Genomic DNA, 16,819 nt, shown 5'->3' with positions numbered 1-16,819 from the left:
ATGACCTACAGTATGGTGTTAATGACCTACAGTATGGTGTTAATGATCTGCAGTATGGTGTTAATGATCTAAAGTCCTACAGTATGGTGTTAATGACCTACAGTATGGTGTTAATGACCTACAGTATGGTGTTAATGACCTACAGTCCTACAGTATGGTGTTAATGATCTACAGTATGGTGTTAATGACCTACAGTATGGTGTTAATGACCTACAGTATGGTGTTAATGACCTACAGTATGGTGTTAATGACCTACAGTCCTACAGCATGGTGTTAATGACCTACAGTATGGTGTTAATGACCTACAGTCCTACAGCATGGTGTTAATGACCTACAGTATGGTATTAATGATCTACAGTATGGTTTTAATGACCTACAGTATGGTGTTAATGACCTACAGTCCTACAGTATAGTGTTAATGATCTACAGTCCTACAGTATGCTGTTAATGATCTACAGTATGGTGTTAATGACCTACAGTCCTACAGTATGGTGTTAATGATCTACAGTATGGTGTTAATGACCTACAGTATGGTGTTAATGACCTACAGTATGGTGTTAATGACCTACAGTACGGTGTTAATGATCTACAGTATGGTGTTAATGATCTACAGTCCTACAGTACGGTGTTAATGATCTACAGTATGGTGTTAATGACCGACAGTCCTACAGTATAGTGTTAATGATCTACAGTCCTACAGTATAGTGTTAATGATCTACAGTCCTTCAGTATGCTGTTAATGATCTACAGTCCTACAGTATGGTGTTAATGACCTACAGTCCTACAGTATGGTGTTAATGACCTACAGTATGGTGTTAATGACCTACAGCATGGTGTTAATGACCTACAGTCCTACAGTATGGTGTTAATGACCTACAGTCCTACAGTATGGTGTTAATGATCTACAGTATGGTGTTAATGATCTACAGTATGGTGTTAATGACCTACAGTATGCTGTTAATGATCTACAGTCCTACAGTATGGTGTTAATGACCTACAGTCCTACAGTATGGCGTTAATGACCTACAGTCCTACAGTATGGTGTTAATGATCTACAGTCCTACAGCATGGTGTTAATGACCTACAGTCCTACAGCATGGTGTTAATGACCTACAGCATGGTGTTAATGACCTACAGTCCTACAGTACGGTGTTAATGATCTACAGTATGGTGTTAATGACCTACAGCATGGTGTTAATGACCTACAGTCCTACAGTATGGTGTTAATGACCTACAGTATGGTGTTAATGACCTACAGTATGGTGTTAATGACCTACAGTATGGTGTTAATGACCTACAGTCCTACAGCATGGTGTTAATGACCTACAGTATAGTGTTAATGATCTACAGTCCTACAGTACGGTGTTAATGATCTACAGTATGGTGTTAATGACCTACAGTATGGTGTTAATGACCTACAGTCCTACAGCATGGTGTTAATGACATACAGTATGGTGTTAATGACCTACAGTATAGTGTTAATGATCTACAGTATAGTGTTAATGACCTACAGTATGGTGTTAATGACCTACAGTATGGTGTTAATGACCGACAGTCCTACAGTATAGTGTTAATGATCTACAGTCCTACAGTATGGTGTTAATGATCTACAGTCCTACAGTATGGTGTTAATGATCTACAGTCCTTCAGTATGGTGTTAATGATCTACAATCCTACAGTATGGTGTTAATGAACTACAGTATGGTGTTAAGGAAAACATACTACTGTAATGGGACATTTAATGTTGAAAACATACCACTATGAGGGGACATTTAATGTTGAAAACATACTGCTATAATGACACATTTAATGTTGAAAACATACTGCTGTAAGGGGACATTTAATGTTGAAAACATACTGCTGTAAAGGGACATTTAATGTTGAAAACATACTGCTTTAATGGGACATTTAATGTTGAAAACATACTGCTATAATGGGACATTTAATGTTGAAAACATACTGCTGTAAAGGGACATTTAATGTTGAAAACATACTGCTGTAAGGGGACATTTAATGTTGAAAACATACTACTGTAATGGGACATTTAATGTTGAAAACATACTGCTGTAAGGGGACATTTAATGTTGAAAACATACTGCTGTAAGGGGACATTTAATGTTGAAAACATACTGCTGTAAGGGGACATTTAATGTTGAAAACATACTGCTGTAAAGGGACATTTAATGTTGAAAACATACTGCTGTAAAGGGGACATTTAATGTTGAAAACATACTACTGTAAGGGGACATTTAATGTTGAAAACATACTACTGTAAGGGAACATTTAATGTTGAAAACATACTGCTGTAAGGGGACATTTAATGTTGAAAACATACTACTGTAAGGGGACATTTAATGTTGAAAACATACTGCTGTAAGGGGACATTTAATGTTGAAAACATACTACTGTAAGGGGACATTTAATGTTGAAAACATACTGCTGTAAAGGGACATTTAATGTTGAAAACATACTGCTGTAAAGGGGACATTTAATGTTGAAAACATACTACTGTAAGGGGACATTTAATGTTGAAAACATACTACTGTAAGGGGACATTTAATGTTGAAAACATACTGCTGTAAGGGGACATTTAATGTTGAAAACATACTACTGTAAGGGGACATTTAATGTTGAAAACATACTGCTGTAAGGGGACATTTAATGTTGAAAACATACTACTGTAAGGGGACATTTAATGTTGAAAACATACTACTGTAAGGGGACATTTAATGTTGAAAACATACTGCTGTAAGGGGACATTTAATGTTGAAAACATACTGCTGTAAGGGGACATTTAATGTTGGAAACATGCTGCTGTAAGGGGACATTTAATGTTGGAAACATGCCACTATGAGGGCATTGTTAAAAAGCATATAATACCAAAGAATTCAAACACACAAGATTCTCAAGTGTTGTAATTGGTGTAGTACAACATCCTACACCCCTCATCATCTATATACAGGTCATTAAGGGAACATGTGCAGTTCAGAGAGGCTGGGTTCATGTGCTTTATTGGAGGCTTCCAGTAAAACATCATTACTGAAATAACAGGCTCCAAACACCACAACTATTACTTACTAAGGGTACTTCTTCTCTCTGTTTTGAACACACACACACACACACACACACACACACACACACACACACACACACACACACACACACACACACACACACACACACACAAAATTCTTCTCTCTGCACAAAAACAGTGCATGATCCTGAACCCGCCTCTCCCTGCCCATCCCGGCGGCTGTCTAATCTCATTGGTTGCCGTCAGGGGGGGGGTTGTATTTGCATATTGTGTGCGTGTCCCTGTGTTGGGATGAATGACTGTGTTCAGTTCAGAACGCTACAGGACAGCGCCGGACTCTGCAGAGATTATGTGCTTCTGCAGCTACACTGATCAGCTCAGCACACGACAAGCCTCCGATGCGTTCAGCTCCGGGCTCTCTGCTCCGGGGCTGTAGGTGAAACCACGTCGATCCAGGTGGAATAAACATGTTCAACAAAACAGGACCCGGACTAAGCTCGAGAGGAGTACTGTGGGTAAGTGTTTTGTCATTTGTCTTGTAGTCTTTCTATTAAAAAAAATGAAGAGAGAAAGCTTTTCTTTTAAACCTCAATGTCAAATGAGAGTTTGGTTTGCGCTTAAATCAACTGGCAACTTCGCCGTGTGTTATGTAATTGATGAGTAGTAACGTGTATGTTATTTTCAATAAGTCTTAATGTCTGTGGTTCAAAGCTACGTTCTACTTGTTAATTATTTAAAGAGTTAAAGAGTAAAAAATGTGTATTTAAAAAAAAAAAACATATATGTGCCTGTTTAGAAAGTCTATTTAATCAGTGATTTTCTTCGCTGGCTATTGATTCCATAATATAACTGTATCGGTCAATATGTTTGTTGTTTCCCCTCTGAGGCTGATTCTCTCATGTCTGGAACTCTACTTGTTAAACCCCATGTTTCTGTATTATGTCTGTATTTCAGGGTTTGTGCATACTCGTCCTTTACACCAGCCCTCTCTCCTGTTTTGCTCATTTCAGCCAAGCGAAAGAGCTGGTCTATAAGATAAAAGAAGGATTACCCTCAGGGACGCTCATAGGGTCCCTGGGCTCCGATTTACACTTGGATTTATCCCTCGATCCCCATGTTTTATTCAGTCTGCCCCAGAAGAAGCCCGGTGATCAGTATGTCACTCTGAACAGCACTACGGGACAGCTGTTTACGTCTGGGAATGAGATCGACAGGGAGACGCTCTGCCCCGACGCATCAGAGTACAACCAGGGCTGCGTCCTCTCCCTGGATGTGTTCGTTCTACCCCAGCAGTACTTCCAGCTGGTTAAGGTCAAGATCTTAGTGGAGGATGTTAACGATAACCGGCCGCGCTTCCCGACAGGCGAGATTAGGGTTTCCATCCCGGAGAACACCCAGGTCAACACGAGGTTTGCGGTGGAGCAGTCAGCGACGGATCCTGATCTGGGGTTTCACGGAGTCCAGACTTACTGGCTGGTCAACGACTTTGGGGTGTTCACTCTGGACGTAGAGGAGAACGAAGGGGGTGAGCTGACACCCTTCCTCATCGTGACCGACGAGCTGGACCGGGAACGACAGGAGGAATACGTAACGGATATTATAGCAGAGGACGGCGGGTTACCACCTCTTCTTGGCACCGCCACGTTAAGGATTATAATCACTGATGTCAACGATAACTGTCCTCGGTTCACAGAGTCACAGGTCAACGTGACGCTGTACGGGAATACGACTAAAGGAGAGCAGCTGTCCAGGTTACACGCCTTCGACCCCGACCAGGGCGCCAACGCGGTGATCAGCTATGCGTACAGCGACCGCGTTCCCGGAGAGGCTAGAGCTCTATTCCATCTGGACCGGATTACCGGGGTGATCAAACTGGCCGGTCAGATCAACACCGCAACCGGGAAGTTCTATAAACTCACTGTCCTCGCCAACGGGCCTGGGTGCATCCCTGCCGTCGCCATGGTGACGGTGCACGTGATCCGGGTAGCTTCCGGTCCGCCGGTTATTATGCCGCGCTACATCGCGGCGGAGAAAGACGGTGTGGTCACGATGAAAGAGTCCGAACCTCCTTTTTCCCCAATCGCGTTTTTCACCGTGAAGAACACGGACCAAAGAGGACAGAGGACGGAATGCCTGCTGGAAGGATCCGGCCCGTTCAGACTGTCACCTTACAAAGTGTTGAAGAACGAGTATCTGTTAGAGACGACGGAGCCGCTGGACTACGAGCAGAGGCAGGACTACGAGCTGACTGTGGTGCTCAGGAACCCCAGAGGTCTCATCATCAAGACCTTCATTAAGATCCTGGTTCAGGATGAAAACGACAACGTGCCTGTCTTCAAACAGTCTCTGTGTGAGGTGACTGAATACATTTATCAACGCATGAGTGTTTCAATGTTTTATGGTTACGGTTAGGGTTAGGACATGTACTGAACAATAGTACAAAATATATAGGTTTTTGTTTTGTGGTTGAAAAATATAGAGGGTTAAAAACAAAAAAGGTCTACCCACTTATTTATTTTATAATTTACTGATTTATTTCAGTATTTACTTATTTCTGTATTTACACATTTATTTCAGTATTTACTTATTTATTTCAGTATTTACTTATTTATTTCAGTATTTACTTATTTCTGTATTTACACATTTATTTTAGTATTTAGTTATTTATTTCAGTATTTACTTATTTATTTCAGTATTTACTTATTTCTGTATTTACACATTTATTTTAGTATTTAGTTATTTGTTTTAGCATTTACTTATTTATTTCAGTATTTACTTATTTATTTCAGTATTTACTTATTTCAGTATTTACACATTTATTTTAGTATTTACTTATTTCAGTATTTACTTATTTATTTCAGTATTTACTTATTTATTTCAGTATTTACTTATTTATTTCAGTATTTACTTATTTCTGTATTTACACATTTATTTTAGTATTTAGTTATTTGTTTTAGCATTTACTTATTTCAGTATTTACTTATTTATTTACTTATTTATTTCAGTATTTACCTACTTATATGTTTCCTGGTGGTCGTTGTAATTCTCAGGTCTCTGTGGAGGAGAATAACCCTCCCAACAGCTTCCTGGCCCAGCTCCAGGCCACAGACCAGGACAGTGAGGCCAGAGGAGAGGTCACCTACCTGCTGGGGTCAGACGCTCCCTCCATTTTCCTCCTGGACAGGCTGACCGGTGTGCTGACCGTGTCCACATCTCTGGATCGAGAAGAGAAGCAGACCTACAGGTCTGTCGCATATTGATGATGTATTGTAACGTATTATGACTGATATTGTATGGATAAAACGCATTATAAATTGCCTATATATGTTTATAGTAATAATAATAATTTACTTGTTTAACTTGTATAGCGCTTTTCATTACAGAAAATAATCTCAAAGTGCATAAAAAAGTGAAACAAAAAAAACAACACATTTAAATTGAGATGGTGGAATGAAATATATCTATGTCAACTATGACATAAACCTGTTCTTTATAAAGGATGGTATTAGCACTGCTTAATAAAGGCTTTATAAATCATATTAAATTGAGTCTTCACAAAGCATTTATAACCCATCATGCATCTTAGTAGAGAATTTCAACACCAGCATGGTGGGTTAGATTCCCACCCATATGTAAAAATGTATTCACGCATGACTGCAAATGGCTTTGGATAAATGGCATGTATTATATTACTCTAAACCCTTTGTAGGATGGCCCAACCTCTTTCCCTCCTGGGTGCGCAGCCAATATTGGACCTGATCTCAACTTTCCCCATAATGCTGTGCTGCAGGATCACACACTGTAAAGTGCAGTTCTACACCAAAAACAATCCCCATAATGCTGTGCTGCAGGATCACACACTGTAAAGTGCAGTTCTACACCAAAAACAATCCCCATAATGCTGTGCTGCAGGATCACACACTGTAAAGTGCAGTTCTACACCAAAAACAATCCCCATAATGCTGTGCTGCAGGATCACACACTGTAAAGTGCAGTTCTACACCAAAAACAATCCCCATAATGCTGTGCTGCAGGATCACACACTGTAAAGTGCAGTTCTACACCAAAAACAATCCCCATAATGCTGTGCTGCAGGATCACACACTGTAAAGTGCAGTTCTACACCAAAAACAATCCCCATAATGCTGTGCTGCAGGATCACACACTCTAAAGTGCAGTTCTACACCAAAAACAATCCCCATAATGCTGTGCTGCAGGATCACACACTCTAAAGTGCAGTTCTACACCAAAAACAATCCCCATAATGCTGTGCTGCAGGATCACACACTCTAAAGTGCAGTTCTACACCAAAAACAATCCCCATAATGCTGTGCTGCAGGACCACACACTCTAAAGTGCAGTTCTACACCAAAAACAATCCCCATAATGCTGTGCTGCAGGATCACACACTCTAAAGTGCAGTTCTACACCAAAAACAATCCCCATAATGCTGTGCTGCAGGACCACACACTCTAAAGTGCAGTTCTACACCAAAAACAATCCCCATAATGCTGTGCTGCAGGACCACACACTCTAAAGTGCAGTTCTACACCAAAAACAATCCCCATAATGCTGTGCTGCAGGATCACACACTCTAAAGTGCAGTTCTACACCAAAAACAATCCCCATAATGCTGTGCTGCAGGACCACACACTCTAAAGTGCAGTTCTACACCAAAAACAAGCCCCATAATGCTGTGCTGCAGGATCACACACTCTAAAGTGCAGTTCTACACCAAAAACAATCCCGATAATGCTGTGCTGCAGGACCACACACTCTAAAGTGCAGTTCTACACCAAAAACAATCCCCATAATGCTGTGCTGCAGGATCACACACTCTAAAGTGCAGTTCTACACCAAAAACAATCCCCATAATGCTGTGCTGCAGGACCACACACTCTAAAGTGCAGTTCTACACCAAAAACAATCCCCATAATGCTGTGCTGCAGGACCACACACTCTAAAGTGCAGTTCTACACCAAAAACAATCCCCATAATGCTGTGCTGCAGGATCACACACTCTAAAGTGCAGTTCTACACCAAAAACAATCCCCATAATGCTGTGCTGCAGGATCACACACTCTAAAGTGCAGTTCTACACCAAAAACAATCCCCATAATGCTGTGCTGCAGGACCACACACTCTAAAGTGCAGTTCTACACCAAAAACAATCCCCATAATGCTGTGCTGCAGGATCACACACTCTAAAGTGCAGTTCTACACCAAAAACAATCCCCATAATGCTGTGCCGCAGGATCACACACTCTAAAGTGCAGTTCTACACCAAAAACAATCCCCATAATGCTGTGCCGCAGGATCACACACTCTAAAGTGCAGTTCTACACCAAAAACAATCCCCATAATGCTGTGCCGCAGGATCACACACTCTAAAGTGCAGTTCTACACCAAAAACAATCCCCATAATGCTGTGCCGCAGGATCACACACTCTAAAGTGCAGTTCTACACCAAAAACAATCCCCATAATGCTGTGCCGCAGGATCACACACTCTAAAGTGCAGTTCTACACCAAAAACAATCCCCATAATGCTGTGCCGCAGGACCACACACTCTAAAGTGCAGTTCTACACCAAAAACAATCCCCATAATGCTGTGCCGCAGGATCACACACTCTAAAGTGCAGTTCTACACCAAAAACAATCCCCATAATGCTGTGCCGCAGGATCACACACTCTAAAGTGCAGTTCTACACCAAAAACAATCCCCATAATGCTGTGCCGCAGGATCACACACTCTAAAGTGCAGTTCTACACCAAAAACAATCCCCATAATGCTGTGCCGCAGGACCACACACTCTAAAGTGCAGTTCTACACCAAAAACAATCCCCATAATGCTGTGCTGCAGGACCACACACTCTAAAGTGCAGTTCTACACCAAAAACAATCCCCATAATGCTGTGCTGCAGGACCACACACTCTAAAGTGCAGTTCTACACCAAAAACAATCCCCATAATGCTGTGCTGCAGGACCACACACTCTAAAGTGCAGTTCTACACCAAAAACAATCCCCATAATGCTGTGCTGCAGGACCACACACTCTAAAGTGCAGTTCTACACCAAAAACAATCCCCATAATGCTGTGCTGCAGGACCACACACTCTAAAGTGCAGTTCTACACCAAAAACAATCCGTATTTATTTTTTGCTTAATTCCGTTTTCCCCCCCAATACTCCGTTCTCTCGGTTTTGCTTTTCCAGGTTTCAGATTTCCCCATTTTCTATGATTTTCCCACAGCTTTTAAAATAAACTATACTGCCCTAAAACCAAGGTTGGTGGTATGTATTTACAGGACAGCATGGTATCTCTGAAGGCTGGTGGTATGTATTTACAGGACAGCCTGGTATCTCTGAAGGTTGGTGGTATGTATTTACAGGACAGCCTGGTATCTCTGAGGTTGGTGGTATGTATTTACAGGACAGCATGGTATCTCTGAAGGTTGGTGGTATGTATTTACAGGACAGCCTGGTATCTCTGAAGGTTGGTGGTATGTATTTACAGGACAGCCTGGTATCTCTGAAGGCTGGTGGTATGTATTTACAGGACAGCATGGTATCTCTGAAGGTTGGTGGTATGTATTTACAGGACAGCATGGTATCTCTGAAGGCTGGTGGTATGTATTTACAGGACAGCCTGGTATCTCTGAAGGCTGGTGGTATGTATTTACAGGACAGCCTGGTATCTCTGAAGGCTGGTGGTATGTATTTACAGGACAGCCTGGTATCTCTGAAGGTTGGTGGTATGTATTTACAGGACAGCCTGGTATCTCTGAGGTTGGTGGTATGTATTTACAGGACAGCATGGTATCTCTGAAGGTTGGTGGTATGTATTTACAGGACAGCATGGTATCTCTGAAGGTTGGTGGTATGTATTTACAGGACAGCATGGTATCTCTGAAGGTTGGTGGTATGTATTTACAGGACAGCCTGGTATCTCTGAAGGTTGGTGGTATGTATTTACAGGACAGCATGGTATCTCTGAAGGTTGGTGGTATGTATTTACAGGACAGCATGGTATCTCTGAAGGCTGGTGGTATGTATTTACAGGACAGCATGGTATCTCTGAAGGTTGGTGGTATGTATTTACAGGACAGCATGGTATCTCTGAAGGTTGGTGGTATGTATTTACAGGACAGCATGGTATCTCTGAAGGTTGGTGGTATGTATTTACAGGACAGCATGGTATCTCTGAAGGCTGGTGGTATGTATTTACAGGACAGCATGGTATCTCTGAAGGCTGGTGGTATGTATTTATGGTACAGCATGGTATCTCTGAAGGTTGATGATTATTACATATATACCTCAGCCTCACCTCATACAACAAACATTTACCTACATTCATTTAACATATACAAGTTTACATTCATTTAACATATACAAGTTTACATTCATTTAACATATACAAGTTTACATTCATTTAACATATACAAGTTTACATTCATTTAACATATACAAGTTTACATTAATGAGTTAGTACAAGCAGCTAGAATAGCATCACCACAATTCATAAATGTAATATCAACAAGCCATAAAGTCCATAAGTCCATAAAGTGCAAAAGATAGGAATTCAAGGTCAGGGAGCATGATTGATGTAGTAACTGTAAAGTTGATAAACCGGCGCTGATTAATCATGAAGCAAATACCACCATCTCCTGATTTTAGAGACAACTTGACTGACCTGTCGTGGGGGGGGGGGGGGGGGGGGGTTCAGCCTAGTCCGGAAACAGTTTGGTCCGGTCCTGTCTCAGTCAGGCAGACGGAGGAGCCTTCCACGTAATCTCTCTTAGTTCATATCAAAAGCAGGACTTCCATCCATTTTATTCCTGAGTGATCGGACGTTCGATAGTAGCCAGGCAGGCGGAGGGGGGCCGATAGGGCAGGCGGAGGGGGGCCGATAGGGCAGGCGGAGGGGGGCCGATAGGGCAGGCGGAGGGGGGCCGATAGGGCAGGCGGAGGGGGGCCGATAGGGCCGTCTACCTGAACCTGGAGGGTATGCCGGCTCGCCTTACATGTCCGGCTGTATTCCTACCTGTAGGCAGTGACTGCTCAGGGATGTTGTTAGTCAGTAACTCCACAGGTAAAGAAATATGTTGTGGATCAAAACTCCGTACCATTTCTCCCTGACTATGTTTGTTAATAGAAAATATATATATATATATCAGGGGACAACTGTTGAGGTCTGAGAGAAATCTAAGAAACTTTGATTTTTGAGAGTAGTTATATTGTTATATAAAGACCTGACTGGGTCCATCACCCCACAGTATGACCTGTTATATTGTTATATATTATATTGTTGTAAAAAGACCTGACTGGGTCCATCACCCCACAGTATGACCTGTTATATTGTTATATATTATATTGTTATATAAAGACCTGACTGGGTCCATCACCCCACAGTATGACCTGTTATATTGTTATATATTATATTGTTATATAAAGACCTGACTGGATCCATCACCCCACAGTATGACCTGTTATATTGTTATATATTATATTGTTATATAAAGACCTGACTGGATCCATCACCCCACAGTATGACCTGTTATATTGTTATATATTATATTGTTATATAAAGACCTGACTGGATCCATCACCCCACAGTATGACCTGTTATATTGTTATATATTATATTGTTGTATAAAGACCTGACTGGATCCATCACCCCACAGTATGACCTGTTATATTGTTATATATTATATTGTTATATAAAGACCTGACTGGATCCATCACCCCACAGTATGACCTGTTATATTGTTATATATTATATTGTTATATAAAGACCTGACTGGATCCATCACCCCACAGTATGACCTGTTATATTGTTATATATTATATTGTTATATAAAGACCTGACTGGATCCATCACCCCACAGTATGACCTGTTATATTGTTATATATTATATTGTTATATAAAGACCTGACTGTGTCCATCACCCCACAGTATGACCTGTTATATTGTTATATATTATATTGTTATATAAAGACCTGACTGGATCCATCACCCCACAGTATGACCTGTTATATTGTTATATATTATATTGTTATATAAAGACCTGACTGGATCCATCACCCCACAGTATGACCTGTTATATTGTTATATATTATATTGTTATATGAAGACCTGACTGGGTCCATCACCCCACAGTATGACCTGTTATATTGTTATATATTATATTGTTATATAAAGACCTGACTGGATCCATCACCCCACAGTATGACCTGTTATATTGTTATATATTATATTGTTATATAAAGACCTGACTGGATCCATCACCCCACAGTATGACCTGTTATATTGTTATATATTATATTGTTATATAAAGACCTGACTGTGTCCATCACCCCACAGTATGACCTGTTATATTGTTATATATTATATTGTTATATAAAGACCTGACTGGATCCATCACCCCACAGTATGACCTGTTATATTGTTATATATTATATTGTTATATAAAGACCTGACTGGATCCATCACCCCACAGTATGACCTGTTATATTGTTATATATTATATTGTTATATAAAGACCTGACTGGACCCATCACCCCACAGTATGACCTGTTATATTGTTATATATTATATTGTTATATGTTATATTGTTATATATTATATTGTTATATAAAGACCTGACTGGGTCCATCACCCCTCGTTAGTACTTGTTATATTGTTGTGTGTTTATGTACTGAGGGACATTTAACTTGGTTTCAGTTGAAAGCCACTTTCAATTTCCTTATGTTGGGGGCTTTTATCAAGGTAATTGTAATGTGCCTAAGATAAATTCTCTTCAGATCATGTGTCATCCTGCAGCACAACATGTTATGTCACAATTATGAACCCTTTATAAAGCATGGCGTACGGTTATAGATGCTTTGTAACACATCTGTGTAGCGCTTAGGTAGGCTTTATGAAGGCTTTATAAAGCCTCAATAAGCTGAATGTCTTTTAAAGCGGAACTGGATATATGGATGACACAATGCATTATAACTGCCTATGGATGTTCATAGTTCATAGTGTCTTTTTTTATTATCTGCAATATGTTTTGTTTAATTGTTGTTGTAATATTGTGAAGAGACAATTGAATAAAAGTTTGTAACCTCTAAACTGTAACCTCTGCAGGTTCATGGTTCGGGCGGTGGACCGAGGGACCCCCAGGAGAGAGTCTATAGCTACAGTTGTCATCACTGTGCTGGACCGTAATGACAACAGGTAAGAGAAAGACCAGACGCTTTGTGATAACTGCTGATTTAATTGATTGTTTTGATTGATTCTGATATGATTTGATTTTATTGATTTTATTTTTACCCATCAGCCCGCGTTTCATCAATAAAGACTTCACATTCTTTGTGCCGGAGAATTTCCCGGGGTTTGGCGAGATCGGCGTTCTCTCGGTAACGGACGCGGACGCAGGCGAGAACGGCTGGGTGGCACTCTCCATCCTCAACGGCAGCGACATCTTTGTGATCGACACGGGGCGAGGCGCTCTAAGGGCCCGTACCCCTCTGGACCGGGAGCAACAGGGGACGTACTACCTCTGGATCGAAGCAGTCGACGGAGGGGAACCCTCTCTCTCCTGCCTCACCATGGTTACTGTCCTCCTCCTCGACGTAAACGATAACCCTCCCATCGTCTTGTTCCCCCAGTCTAACCAGTCCTACATGCTGGTGTTACCTAGCACCTTACCGGGGACCTCCATCACAGAGGTGTACGCCGTGGATAAAGACACAGGAATGAACGCTGTTATCGCCTACAGCATCATCAAGAGGAAAGGTGGCAAGCCGGGATCGTTCGATATCGACCCGGACACAGGGAACATCACGTTAAAGAGAGAACTCAGTGACCGCGGTCTCTACAGCCTACTGGTTAAAGTCTCGGATCACGGTCAGCCAGAACCTCTCCACTCCACCGTCCTGGTCAACCTCTTTGTCAATGAGACGGTTTCTAATGAGAGCTACATCCAGAGTCTTCTCACCGGGGAAGCTGAGACCCAGATGGAGGAGAAGCCGTGGTACGTGGGGAAGCTGACAGAGAGGCCTGGCAGGGAGGACGTGTTCCCCTGTCGGCCACTACTCATAGCTCTGTCAGTAACCTGTCTGGGACTATTCTGCATCGTCGTCACATTGACTGCTTATATATGCTGCAAGAAACTGAAGAAATGGAAGAAACATCAAATGAAAAGACTAGAGGTTGAAATGCCTTTGAAGATGAACGGTGACTTGCAGGACGTAGATAGAAAGCGGATGGAAATCTCTAACATTTGATGACATTGACATTGCAAAGACTTTGAGGCAAAGACTCCAACATACAAAACGGTTACACTGCAACTGTTTATAAACAATGTGAATTGTGAAGTGTAGATTTTCATCCTCAAAAAGACATACTGTAATTTCCGGACTATTAAGCGCACCTGAATATAAGCCGCACCCACTGAATTTAAAAAAATATATTATTTTGAACATAAATAAGCCGCACATGTCTATAAGCCGCAGGTGCCTACTGGTACATTGAAACAAATGAACTTTACACAGGCTTTAACGAAACAGGGCTTGTAACAAAAATAAATAGGCTTTAACGAAACACGGCTTGTAACAAAAATAAATAGGCTTTAACGAAACACGGCTTGTAACAAAAAATAAAAAATTAGCAGTAAGCTTTAGTTGTCTTTTTGCACTGAGTCAATTCCTCACGCTGCTGTTTCCAGCGTCTTATCATCGACTCAGTAAGACCAAGCTCCCGTGCAGCAGCTCTATTTCCTTTTCCAACAGCCAGATCAATCGCCTTCAACTTGAAAGCTGCATCATATGCATTTCTCCGTGTCTTTGCCATGATGAGGGTGACAAAATGACTACCGTAATCAGAATGATGGGAAGTTTGAGAGCGCTCGATTTAATCTAAACAGTAAACAAAAAAGTTGTTTGACCTTAACCCGTTCGGCAATTTCATTGGTCTAATGAAAGCTTCATGCCGCCAAAAAAACTGAGCACGTCACAGAATGTGTTTTTTGGAGAGAAAAAAATTGAAAGCGGGAAAAATCCATATATTAGCCGCGTCATTGTTTAAGCCGCGAGGTTCAAAGCGTGGGAAAAAAGTTGCGCCTTATAGTCCGGAATTTACGGTAGTCTGTATCCCAAATGTCACCTTTTTCCCTATTTAGTGCACTATTTTTAACCAGGGCCCATGGTGGTGCACTATATAGGAATTAGGGCGCCGTTTGTGACACGTCCTCATTTTAAAACGTAATAAAAGACCCAATGATGCTGTATATATTGTAGATAATATGAAATGTTTTATAACTTTATAACAAAATCTTTAAATAGACAAGATTAAAAAATAATAATAATAATTCATGAAAGCCTAAGAAATAAGTCCTTAAACTTACAAATGCGTGGAAAAACAAATTAAAAATGGGAGAGATTCTATATTTTTTTCACAATGATGTCTGGATCATTGGAAAGGGAGTGAGGATCATTTGGTGTGTATAACAATGTTAATTGATTGATTGATTGATATAGCAATGTTCTTTTCATACCCTTTCGATTGCATTGGAAAAGCTGACCCCAGAGTGCAGTGCAGAAGTCAATTAAAATCTGTTATTTTCCTCAAATCTACTAGATTTTTTGTGTGAGATTAAAATGTGTATTTTGTTGTCATACAGTTTCAAGAGGCTGCTTCTTGCATGGCCACCAAACAAACCCTCTACCTGCCTCCTTCTGTGTGTCCCAAATGGCACTCTATTTCCCTATATAGCGCCCATAAGGCTCTGGTCAAAAGTAATGCACTATATAGGGAATAGGGTGCTATAGGGCCCTGGTCAAAAGTAGTGCACTATATAGGGAATAGGGTGCTATAGGGCCCTGGTCAAAAGTAGTGCACTATATAGGGAATAGGGTGCTATAGGGCCCTGGTCAAAAGTAGTGCACTATATAGGGAATAGGGTCCTACAGGGCTCTGGTCTAAAGTAGTGCACTATATAGGGAATAGGGTGCCATAGGGCCCTGGTCTAAAGTAGTGCATTATATAGGGGATAGGGTTCTATAGGGCCCTGGTCTAAAGTAGTGCACTATATAAGGAATAGGGTTCAATAGGGCCCTGGACTAAAGTAGTGCACTATATATAGGGAATAGGGTTCCATAGGGCCCTGGTCTAAAGTAGTGTACTATATAGGGAATAGGGAACGCATCCTTAGTCACCTCCCAGTGAACCTGTCATTACCTTAACCATGTGCTCATTGTCTGTCTCTGAAAACAAATCCTTGATTGAATATTAAAAAGTGCTTTATTTTCATATTATATTGCTTTTCTGCATCTGTAATGAAAACGGCCTACCGGTACGTGCCTTTTATATTAGGATGTAAATTAAAGACAATGTTTTGATTATAAATAAGAATTTAAGCGAGGGGAAATTAAATGAATCCCCAATTATTTTTAATTTAACTAGGAAAGTCAGTTAAGAACAAATTCTTATTTACAATGACGGCCTACCAGGGAACAGTGGGTTAACTGCCTTGTTCAGGGGCAGAAGGACATATTTTTACCTTGTCAGCTCGGGGATTTAATCCAGCAACCTTTCGGTTACTGGCCCAACACTCTAACCACTAGGCTACCTGTCGCCCCAACACACAGACATCCAAATGAAACAGGCTGTAAGGGACTGTTGGAGTAATATCTTTGATATCTGGTACTTCAGGAACAAATGTCTCAAAACGGTTCTGTAGACAATCTACAATCTAGATCAGCTATCTACAATCTAGATCAGCTATCTACAATCTAGA

General features: G+C 41.0%; 1 protein-coding gene across 1 annotated transcript; it reads left to right on the top strand.

Moving 5' to 3' along the window:
- Nucleotides 1–3,304: 3,304 nt before the first annotated feature.
- LOC115182586 (protocadherin-20) lies at nucleotides 3,305–14,490 on the top strand. Its single transcript, XM_029744116.1, has 5 exons — nucleotides 3,305–3,549; nucleotides 3,989–5,389; nucleotides 6,085–6,278; nucleotides 13,168–13,257; nucleotides 13,361–14,490. Exons 1-5 carry the CDS (start codon nucleotides 3,502–3,504, stop codon nucleotides 14,307–14,309), a joined length of 2,682 nt encoding a protein of 893 aa, XP_029599976.1. The 5' UTR covers nucleotides 3,305–3,501; the 3' UTR covers nucleotides 14,310–14,490.
- The last annotated feature ends 2,329 nt before the right edge of the window (nucleotides 14,491–16,819 follow it).

This window comes from Salmo trutta, unplaced genomic scaffold (assembly GCF_901001165.1).
Source record: "Salmo trutta unplaced genomic scaffold, fSalTru1.1, whole genome shotgun sequence".
NCBI lineage: Eukaryota > Metazoa > Chordata > Actinopteri > Salmoniformes > Salmonidae > Salmo > Salmo trutta.
This window is presented reverse-complemented; position numbering and strand designations above follow the sequence as displayed.